We start from the raw sequence: 12,086 nt of genomic DNA, 5'->3' as shown, positions 1-12,086 counted from the left end.
CCATTCTGTCCGTTCCCTTCATTGTCCCAGCATGGACTCCTCTTCAGTCCTGTCAGATTCAGTGTCGTTTACATTCTCCATCAATCCACCCATTCGTCTGTTCATCTGTCTGTCCGTCTGTCCGTTGAAGTATTTTGTCCTTTTTAGCGCTGCCATAAATCTGTTAGCAAACAGGCAGCCGAGCCGGCGTCTGGGTGTAGGCATCGGGTTTCTGGTTCTACGGCCTCCTAAGAATGCAGGAGCCTGAAAATACCCTTCCATTACGGGCAGACCCACAAACCATGGCTGCTTCAGTTTGCACGTCCCCACAAATCCCACGTCTATTTCGAAAGAAAACCAAAATAAACTTAATGACATCCATTCAATGTGGGCAAACAGTTTCTTTCTTTTTTGCCCCCAAAGTCTTGATTTTTTCCCCCCCCTTGTCAAACTCCCAGGTTTCTATATAAAGATGTTTTAATTTTGTTGTGTTCACTAAAAAGAGACACTGTGTGTTGACTTTAGATGTCTCAGTTTTTTTTATTTTGGAGAAAATCAGAGGCAAATCATTTTTATCCACCCAAACGTTGTGTTTTGACATGATTGCCCCAAACCACAGACTGGGACATATCATTTAGAATACAGAAAATTAAAGCTTTAATAGTTTTTTCAGGTTATGGCTCATTTTAGTTAGATTAGTTTAGTTTAAAATGAATGAAATCTGAGTTCTGCTTTTTACTCATGATGTCATGTGGACACTCACTATAAATTGCAATGATGGGCGTGCTCGTGTTTGTCAGTCAGTCATTTCTTCTTTCTCTCATTGCAGTGCATCCACCGAGATTTGGCAGCCAGAAATGTTTTGGTGACAGATGACAATGTGATGAAGATCGCAGACTTTGGCCTGGCCAGGGGAGTCCATCAGATTGACTACTATAAGAAAACCACCAACGTGAGTGACACTCACCAGCGGTGCAATTCCAGTGCCTTGTATTTCCATGAATTATTTTGCTGTCTTTAAACTTTCCAGTGGACAGAGTAGACTTATTACTTTCTTTTTCCACAGCTGAAATGTTCACTTGTCGTCTGATAGCAGTTCTGCGGAAAAGCAATATTTCCTGGATTTTTCAGTCATTTGCTTCTGTTCAACAAAGAGTTCAGTGTCCATGTAACCTGTTACATTCCTGCAAAAGTAAATGCTATAATATGTAATATGCTGCATTTTCTGAAGTAAAACTTGCAGTCACTTTACTAGTTTTGGAGGTCTTGTGACTTATACCCCCCCCCCCCCCCCCAAAAAAAAAACGGAATAGATAAAATAAATCATGCACTCATTAGCAATAATATTAACCTTTCATATACAGCTTTCCCAGGAATCAATGCACAAAACAAAAGCAACTCAGGAATACAAGTGCACAAAAATCCAAAATTAAAGAGCTGATAAAAATAAAATGAACACATTTTTATTTTAGTGTTTCCCATGCTGTACATCAGCAATGTGTGTTCCAGTATCGTGTCCATCACATCTTTATTTGTTCATCTTATTTTTGGAATTTAAATGTACTTTTGGTACATACCGCAAGTTAAAGGCTTGCTGCAAATATTAAATTTTCCATCCACACCCATCTGATGTTTTCTGTTGTCAAAACTGCATTAAATATCTTTCACTATGTTGTGCATCTATCCTATTTTTGGAAGTTAAAAGTTCTTATGTTAAGTAACAGTATATGCTGTGGTGTACACAGGCTCCTCTCCCTGGTTAAACTTGCTCCCAGGGAAATGCTGTATTAAAAGGTGAGTTCCAAATGCAGATGCAGAGTTCCAAATGTGACTTATACTCCGGTGCAACTTATACTCCAGAAAATATGGCTTAAAGGATCACCCGCACAAAAGGGACAATCATTCACTTTGACTCAGAGCATATTTTAAATAATCTCAACGTATAAAGAAACCGTAGTAACTGCAGCCAGAACAAAATAGCCAATTAGATTTTAAATAAATTTTGCTTCAGCGACCATATCACTTAATGAAACTTTGTTTGATGAAGAGTGAAACATTCAAGGAACTAAACAAGTCCTCTTGACCTGACTCACCTTACTTGGCTACTTGAAACCATGTGTAATTCCTAAAGTTGGAATGTATCTCAAAAGGCTTGGTTTTCTACAACGAATTATGCTCCAGCATGTCATTAAATGTTAATACTGTAAACAGCTTGGATAATAAATTTACAATGATCTCAACCATGTCCTTGTCAGTAATAAATGGTAAATGGTAAATGGACTGCATTTATATAGCACTTTTCCATCTGCATCAGACGCTCAAAGCGCTTTACAATTATGCCTCACATTCACCCCGATGTCAGGGTGCTGCCATACAAGGCGCTCACTACACACCGGGAGTAATAGGGGATTAAAGGCCTTGCCCAAGGGCCCTTAGTGATTTTCCAGTCAGGTGGGGATTTGAACCCATGATCTTCTGGACTCAAGCCCAACACCTTAACTACTAGACCATCACCTCCCCCATAATAACGTTAACCGTGGTGAACAGCAAGTTAGGTAGCGACTTTACTGGCATGTTTTTGGTAGCTCATAATTTTGTTTACTCTACAGAGTAAAAAACTTTGAACTTCACAGAATTTTTTTATAGCTAATGCAAGATTAGCATATAATTTACTGTAGCATGCTACTAACTAATTTAAAAACCATGATAACGTCACACAGTCTACTGGACAGAGATCAGTGGTTACTGCAGTCATATGGAGAGTGGATTTCTTGGAGTAAATATATTCTGATGCCCATGAATGATGTTCCTGTCAGGTTCAAAGAAAGTACCTTCAAGAATTTTTACAGTGTTTCACATTAATCTTATTACAATATTTTAATTTTAAAGTAATATGGTAATAATTCAATAATGACTAACAATGTTTTACACCAGTGATTTGACTAAGTTTATGATGGACCAGATAATGCAGTTTTAAAATGTGCAATTTCTAATATACAAAGATATTGTTTTTAAATGAACTGTTTTGTCTGTCCAGCGGTGAAAAACACTAATATATTCCATTTTTAAAAAAGTGAAAGAAAGAAACAAACAAAAACATATTTGAAAACCTATAACCTATAAAATGTTTTCCTTGATGAATGAGTCAAAATGATGACGTGGTTATCAAAATAGTTGGTGATTAGTATTTTTCCAAGTGTTTTCAAATTGTAAAATGTGAAAGGAATTTATTCATTTATAGATCAGTTGATCATCAGCAACGTTTTATGCAAACATGGCAAACATTTTCTTGTGCTAGCTCTTTAATTACGCTGCTTTTCTCTGTTTATGTCACTGTGAATTCAATAAATCAGCCATTGAACTCAATATTATTTCAATTTTGGTGCATTGTTTGGCCAAACCATACAATATGAAGATGCTTTCTTGACCTGAAATGTTACAGACTAACGTAACTACTAATTGGCAGAAAATACCAGACAGCTTAATTAATGTGTAATATGTCGATTATGTAAACACGTCTGCTCCTCAGCTTTACTGCTCCTTAAGTCTGATGTTGTCACCTGATTGGCAGCAGGATTGATGAGACTGTGATGGACAAGAGAAGACAGAGAAAAAGAAGAAAAAATGGAATAAAATGTAAAAGGTTTACAGAAAGATGAAAAAAATGTATTTGGTTGCTTGCCTGGCTGATGAAGTGGGAGAGTCACCATGGAAACAAAAGGCGGGACTCTAATGGCTGTGTTTCCATCTTTTGTTCTGCAGGGGCGACTTCCAGTGAAGTGGATGGCACCCGAAGCCTTGTTCGATAGAGTCTACACCCACCAGAGTGACGTGTAAGTCCAACTTCTCACACTCAAATGTCTCTGCTGTAGGAGGACACAGCTATGATGAGATTACACCCCAAAAAGTGCAAAACAATGCCCCCATGGCATCGTACTAAACCACTGGTTCTTGGCGTTCAAAATCATTATTATTTTGCAGCAGTGAAAAGACAATGGCATCCAGTATGTGGGATGAAACCTACAATTTGGAGGTGCTTTTCTGCACTTCAGTAATTATGGAATGTCCCTCAGATTGTGTATTAGTGGTGATGTGGGGAATCTGATTTTAAAGTCATTGGCCCTGGAGGGGCCCAATGACTAAACATGACAGTGTAGAAAAACGAATCGGATTTTGCTTGTTTACACTTCTCGCTGGGAAAAACAACAGATTTGAGTCAGTTTTGACCGTTAATGTACAGCCTTGGTGAAATGCATGAAAGTCACATTTCATTGACACCAACAGTGTATAATCCCACGAAGGCGCGGCAGCTCTTTATCTGAACTTAACTCAGTTAAAACACAAGTGGGGTCGCTAAACTACAAATAATATGGACATCAGTCGGAGAATTATAATAACATAATTTAAAAATGACCCTTGATCATCATACAGCTTATCTTCCAGTCCACTCTTCCTTGACCCAGCAGCTCAACATCTCTGCCAAATTTAACTGAAATCCATTCATGTCTTTTTGAGATATTATGTTGAAACTCAAACTAATAAGCAGATAGACAGGGCTGAAACTGTTCCCTCCACACCGATGTTAACATGAACAACCCTCCATTGGTTTTATGAACCTGCTGATTGGGGCAAGAGGAGAGGTCCACCCTGGAGAGACCAGCAATCTGTTGCAGGGCCTTCATATAGACAAACACATTCACTCTCACTCACATCTACAGTCAATTTAAAGTGTCCAGTTCATCAAACCTGCACGTCTTTGGAAGTGGGACAAAAGCAACTCACCTGGAAGGACCCCAAGCAAACAGGGGGTGAGCATGCAAACTCCACACAGAAAAGACCAGATCGGAAGCAAACTTGGGACCTTCTCTTTATCTAGTGCCTTGCATAAGACTGACAATCGTAATCTGATTTTTCAGAAATGGTGTTTATCTCATTTTGGAAATAAACTCTTCATATGGTCTACACAAAATAAAGCAACCTACACCATATACAAACTCATCAGCTCAGTGTTCCCCTGTTACATGTCCATGTGACAAACTGACCTTCCTTCTGCCTTGGTCCATCTTCAGGTGGTCATTTGGCGTCTTGATGTGGGAGATCTTCACGTTGGGTGGTTCACCATACCCTGGTATTCCAGTTGAGGAGCTCTTCAAACTGCTAAAGGAAGGACATCGCATGGACAAACCTTCAAACTGCACGCATGAACTGTAAGCTTTCTGTTAGACACTTTCTGCTGTTAGCAGACATGCTAACCTTTGCCAAATGTTTTAAAATAGACTTTTTTAACAGTATAAGTATGTAAGTGAATCATATTGTGAAACACTATAATGCATCAAGTTATTGTAGAAAGGCTAGTCTTGAACCATTCTGAAAATAAGTATTGATTATTTGAATTATCAAGAACATTATTGGTCCTTTTTACGATTAGACTGGCTTACTGGAAACATTTATCTATAAGCAAAATAAACCGAAGAATAGATTTATAGGTAAAATGCATCATAGACACTGAGGTGATCAGAAAGATCTGTCATGTTCAAAGGTATATTTCTAATGCATAGTCACAGAATTGCTACATTTGAAGTAGAACACCAACCATGTTTAACTGTAAAAGTTTCATAGAACTGATTTTGCCAAATCTGATGTGATTATCAAGCCCGCATTCTCTGTAAATATGCTGAAAATGCTGTAAGTTTGCCACATGTGCTAGCTAGCTGTTTGCTAATATTAGCTACTCAATTAAAAGAACAATGAGCAAATTCATTAAAACTGAATCATGTTCATGTTCAATACTTTGCCTTTTTGGTTGGATCCTCGTGAATCTGTGAAATCCATATTTTTAAATCACATTTTCAGACATTTGTAACTTTAATGTTAATAAACCATTCATGTGGAATGTAAAACATGGATTTTGATTGCGTTCTGATTTTTTTTTGTTTTTGCTGTAGCTACATGATGATGCGTGAGTGCTGGCATGCTGTTCCCACCCAGAGGCCAACGTTCAAACAGCTGGTTGAGGAGCTGGACAGAGTCCTGCTGTCCATCTCTGATGAGGTGAGCTTCAAATGGTGATTTGTCAGTGCAGTCTCACACCGAACCCATTGCATTTTGAGACGAAATGTTCATTATGATCGATCTTCAATATGTGACCAGTTTTGGTAGCCACTTTGCATCACTATGTGAAGCATGGTGAAACACTAACACTAACCATAACCATAACCCAGACATAGATGAATGCTCCCTGATGACGTGGGAGTAAACCAGATATTTAGGTTATGTTTTCGCGCCTGTTTGTTTGTTTGTCTGTCTGTTTGTGACTTGGGCAAAGTCAGGAAAAATCTTGGAAAATTGGAAACATCCTTAACATTGAACAAATTTCCAAAAAATCATAACTTTCTAAAATTTCTTCCATATACCACCATAATTTACAAATAAATTCTTTAAAAATTGTACAATATGATTTCCTGGATTTTTTTTTCTCATTTTGTCTCTCACAATTGAAGTGTACCTATGTTGAAAATTACAGACCTATCTCATCTTTCTAAGTAGGAGAAATTGCACAATCAGGGACTGACTAAATACTTTTTGGCCCCACTGTATGAGAGTCTTATGTAGGACGGTGTCCTTTATCGACTGACAATGTTTGATCCACATCTGATCCGTATTGTGGATTTAGCAGATATTTGATTCTTTTTGACTTTGAAAAGCCCTTGTGATCTATATTTTTTTTATAATTATTTTTAGCTTATGAAAAGCCACTTCTAACAGGACTTTGACCCTGAAAATTTTTTCCAAGTTAAAAAATTGTGGAATTGGAAACTAGTGATGGCAGAGGTTTGCGCGCTACGAGTGCAGCACTGTAGTTCTGTCTGTTACAGAGAAATGACGCTGTTGTGACTAAAACACATTTCCCCGTGCTCCACTTTGTGACACAAAGGGGCACCGACCGACATTTAAAAATGTGATGAGCTGGGCGTGAGAATGTGTTAGATTTGTCACTTTTGCACTTTTTTTTTTACACCTCGTGCAGCAGCACCAGCTCGTGAGCTGGAAATATTGAATGAATGAATGGTTGTTTTGAGGAATCGAAACATGTAAAACACTATTATAAAGTCATATATTACCATTCTATTGGTCACATGATCTGTGACCTTGGATGACCTTGAAAGGACAAACTCAAGGCCATAAATATTTAACTCAGACAATTTGGAGTGAATATGGATTCAACATGGTGGAATTATTAGTCAAGGGTTCATGATCAAATGTCAAGACTGCACAGAACCATTTATTACGATCTCACAGTCACAAAGAATTTATTTGCGTGAGTCCATGTCAAAAATCAAAAGTGCCCATTCTATTTTTGTTAGGTTTTGTGCTGAATTTTGCTTTTCTCTTGTTGAAAGTCTCACCTATAGACCGTTTGTCTAACCACCGTCTCCTGTGTCTCCTCAGTACCTGGACCTGTCCACACCTTTCGAACAGTACTCCCCATCGTGTGAAGACACGTCCAGCTGCTGCTCCTCTGACAATGACTCAGTCTTTACCCATGATGCCTTGTCCACTGACCCCTGCCTCCTGAGTTACCAAGACGTGCGCTCGCAAATAAATATGAAGGCCGCACTCCGATAGACGCACACATGCAACGAAAACCACACGCACCTACATACATGCAGACATGGACATAAAGCCACACCGATGGAGAAACATCACGGTGGACTGTTTGTTCCCCGCATGTATTCCTGTACATGCACACACACTCCCATAAATACTTTGTTACACAGCAGAACATTGCGGGGAAATGTTTGACTGTGTGCACATGAAGGAGCAGAAGAAAAGTGGACCGGCGGAACGCCGTACTTTGGTTGGTTCTGGTACTGTGCCCCAGAACAGCTGTACCAATTGAAAACTGTGGCACGAAAACACAACAGAACAGAAGAGACCCCGGTACTCAAATCATCCTTTCTCAAGGACTGTGATCTGCTCAACACAGAACCAGGGCTTCACACCTTGGAGAGAAAGACATTTTTAACAAAAAAGGATTTATTTTGATATGATAGAAGAAAAAAAAGAAACTGATTGTTAAATATAAATCTCACTATATAAGATTATTTTACTTTTTTGTTGTTTATTTAAAAATAAAAAAGAAGAACAGTCTTAAATCTCAGGATTTCCCCATGCTAAAGTCAAAGTGCCTGATTTTCTGTGAATATATTAAAATATAAAAATATATGTACATATCAACAAAAGAAGAATGACTGCCTTGTATAAATTATTGGAAATGACACAAAGATGAAGGTAACAGCAGGCAAAACAAGAGATGATATAAGCATGAGTTTCACAGCCATCACACTGCCAGCATGTCCAGATTTAATTTCAAAATACACCAAGATGTCTGATGTTTGTACTTTTTAATGTATGTGAAATGTATTTACCCCCCCCCCCAAAAAAAAATCTTCTAAGCTACAATGTGTAACGCAGTTGTAACCTATAACCAGTGTTGCCAGTTACTTTATGAAGTCACTTTATACAGTTACTTTATTAGCAGCTGCAAAGAACTTGCAGCTAATAAGTAATGTAACTAACAAGGTAACTAGTAATCTAACTAGGTTACTCTTAAGATTGAGTAATCAGCAGAGTAAAGGCCCACTGACACTTGCACGACTTTGATACACACACTTACACAGCCTGTGTTGTGCAGGAGAATAAACTCTTCTTTAACGAGTGCAGACTGAATACGAGAGGGTTGTCAGCGTGTGCAATTGCGCAAAGAGAATTTTGAAATGTTCTAAAAATCTTTCACGCATAAATGTCATGCAACGTGGTGCGATCTGCTCGCCAACACTACGTGCAGCTCGTCAAGTGGAGTAAAGAAGAAGTGAACAGAGCGAATGATTGCATCAGCGGGTTGCATCAGCGGGTCGCATCAGAGCGCAGCTCGTCTGAACGAATATGAGATGTTAAATCTGTCACAAACATACTTTTACAGCTGCACACAAGAAGGAAAGAACATGCAACTGTTTTACCAAGCCATGACAATGTAAACATGACAAATAATGATCTTTTTAGATGGCTCCAAATGCTTTCTCCAGCTCGTTCGGACTGCTGCAGCGGTCCTCTGTGTTTCAGGAAGTGATTAGTGCTGTTTTCAGCAGCCAACTTGCAGAGAAAATGATTATTCGGCTATAAAATAGTTATTTTATATACGTAGCATCCAGTACTCAGCGCATGGCAGCCGGTGGAACAAAGCATAGTGTCCAGCTGGGATCACAGCGGGTGGGATCGTCATGACGACGTGTGCAAGTGCGTGCATCAAAGTTGTGCAAGTGTCAGGGGGCCTTAACTAATAGGCAAAGTAATTAATAGTTAGTTTCCTGAGTACTCAGTCTTAAAAATAACCAAGTAAGATTACTAGTTGCTTTATTACTTACATTCAGCAGCTGCAGCTTCAGCAGCTGTTGACAAGTTGTCTGCAGCTGTTAATGAAGTAACGGTATAAAGTAACTGTATCAAGTAACTAATAAAGTAACTTTTCAAAGTAACTGTGGCAACATTGCCTATGAGGGAAGTTCACTCACTGGAGCGAATTTTTCTGCCAAGACCTAAAACACAATCTGGAACTAAGTTTTTTGTTTGTTTGTTTGTTTTTTAATATATCTTGGCTCCTCCCATTTAATTATTTTGACTTCCACAACAAGCCCAAAGTTTTCATCAGGTTCAGTGAAAATTGGTTTGTCACACTTGAAGTAATCCTGCATAGAAGCCAGCAAATTCCCTGGAGGCAAGAACAAAATATTAATTAACAGCTATTTATCGCACAAAATATTTTTTGTTGTGCTATAAACGGTCAGTTAACATCGGATTGTCACGTCACATTTTTGTTTCTTGATTCTTCCATTTGTTGTCGACATTGTGAAGAGAGACATCTGCTTCAGGAGAAGTGACACACAGCTGCTTCAGGATTCATGCGGCTTCATTGTCTTCGATATTCCAAGTTTGACATGACAGAGACTAAACAGCTGATTGCCAGCATCACATCTGTTTATTTTGATTCTTTCGTTTGTCCAACCACAGCCAATAGGCAGGTTAGCATAGCAGTTAGCAGTGCTAATTATTATCCATTAGCTGTGAGAATTGGCAGGCGCTGTTGCACAGTGAAACTTTTCATTTTGTGAGCATGATCTGAAGTTTGGCCGACTGATAAAAAGGCACTGGATGTTAATGACACAATGCATTCTGGGTTAATTTTGCCTATTTGCGATAGGGAGAATTTTATAGAATTACTGAAAATGTGGTCCATTTGGCATTCATAGTGCCTGAAAATTTTATAGCAGATTGGTTCTTTGCTAATATCCCCAACAGAATGGACCTTTTTTGTGATAAGTGCCCCGTTTTTTTCACTGTTCAGTCAAGTTGGTTCTGCAGAATTAGAAAACACTGAATGCATCAAGAAAGTTATCTCTTCTTGCTTGTTGGATTAAAAAAAAAAAATCACAAAATCTTTTTAGTCATTTTAAAATTCTTGAAAACCTTCCTTGTGTATGTGTTAAAGTTTGAACCCAGACCACATGAGAAGAACACAGTTTCATCCAGGGTTTTATGTGATGCAACTATAACAGACAGCGTGGACTCGTCCAAACCCACTATCACTGCCAAAGAGAGTAAGGCTCCCGAAAGCCTGTGTGATTGATTTCAAGTAAGGGGGGGTGGCTGGAACCCTTCACCCAGCCCAGTCTGCTGGTGAGGGGTCCGCAGGCCGGCTGGACAATGAAGCCTTTGCAGGCTTTATTGGGCGTGACTACACAGGCCATGGGGAGTTCGAAGGCAGTGTGTGCATAGTGTGGGCTTGTGTGCAAAATTATTGTCTTATTATGAAAATATATCCTCCTCTTCTCTTATGCAACCCCTGCATGTATCTTCAAACATTATTTTTAAAATACAAATGGTGAATTTGATTTACGTCCACCACCTGGGACCGCTTTGAGATAATTCCCCCTTTGTAGGTCCTGAATCTAACCACTGATAGATTCAGGACCTGCCCTGTTATTATTATTAGGATGAACACTCCACTGTGACAGTAAGACAATAATTCTTGGAACACATCATGGGTGCGTCTTGTCAGACACGCATCACACACAGCAGATGTGCATGTATTTTCATCGGGCTGTGTTTCAGCTGCATTTGTGTTGTGTCACTGCTAAATCTTTACCCATCTTTGTCTTTTATAATGACTTTTAATTCCAATCTCTGTATCTCTGTGATGCCTGATTTTTACACTGCACATTCAGTTTGGACTTTTTTGTGTGTATGTATGCACACTTTTTTCTGGCTCGTTTAGCTGATATGGCCTTCACCCGACAGCACCTCCCTGAAAACATGTCATGTAGATCATTCTGCATTATGTAAACTTAAAAATATATAAATACATATAAATTCACCATCAGCATTTTTATTACTATGTTTACTTTTATAATTCAGATCCTGTGAGTCATTGGTTTCCAGCAGACACACACATATCTGCATGTCAGTTCAAATGGTGCCAACACGCAGCAGCACAGCAGTAAAACAATGCTTAAAGCAGTTGAACTCAAATATTCAAAAGGTTTGCATTTCATTCAAAAATATTTGTGTCCAATCATCCTCTTGTGTGAAAAACCTATGAAAGCTTTTGTGAGCAATGAATTCAAGTTATTTCCTCTCGAATCATGACATTCCCGTGCTTTCCCCACATACCAGCTGTACACAACCACAGTGTCCTTAAACATTTCCTCAAGAGAATTATTTTACAAATATCTAATTTATTTGTTTATTGTTCTGTTTTTGATATAAAATAAAGTATAATTTAAAATAACACCAGAACACCGTGTGTTGTTGCCTGTGTGTTCGCATGAGACAGGTGTGTTGAAGTAGCATGGTTGAAACTGAGGATTGACAGATGTACGGTTGTGGTGTGGTCCTGGGAAATTGGTTAACACCTGTCTTTTTCTGTATGGCTGAGGTGATATTTGTGAAATGTGCTGACTGCAACTGATCTGGCATTGATGCAATCACCAGTTATCTAGTGCGGACTGTTTGGCTGGGACTCTGGTCTTCAACTTTGGATTGTCCTTTCA

At 38.8% G+C, this 12,086-nt stretch overlaps 1 protein-coding gene across 2 annotated transcripts in view; it reads left to right on the top strand.

Moving 5' to 3' along the window:
* The window catches only part of fgfr4 (fibroblast growth factor receptor 4), a 56,658-nt gene extending 44,829 nt beyond the window's left edge, over positions 1-11,829 (top strand). The window contains exons 17-21 of one of the 2 annotated variants that reach the window (XM_034177875.1): positions 809-931; positions 3,742-3,812; positions 5,049-5,186; positions 5,925-6,030; positions 7,429-11,829. In XM_034177875.1, the coding sequence (XP_034033766.1) occupies positions 809-931; positions 3,742-3,812; positions 5,049-5,186; positions 5,925-6,030; positions 7,429-7,605 (615 nt within the window). In that variant the 3' untranslated portion in view covers positions 7,606-11,829. The remainder of the gene's footprint in view (positions 1-808; positions 932-3,741; positions 3,813-5,048; positions 5,187-5,924; positions 6,031-7,428) is intronic. The other variant, XM_034177876.1, reaches the window with a different exon arrangement.
* The last annotated feature ends 257 nt before the right edge of the window (positions 11,830-12,086 follow it).

Source organism: Thalassophryne amazonica, chromosome 9, assembly GCF_902500255.1.
Source record: "Thalassophryne amazonica chromosome 9, fThaAma1.1, whole genome shotgun sequence".
NCBI lineage: Eukaryota > Metazoa > Chordata > Actinopteri > Batrachoidiformes > Batrachoididae > Thalassophryne > Thalassophryne amazonica.
This window is presented reverse-complemented; position numbering and strand designations above follow the sequence as displayed.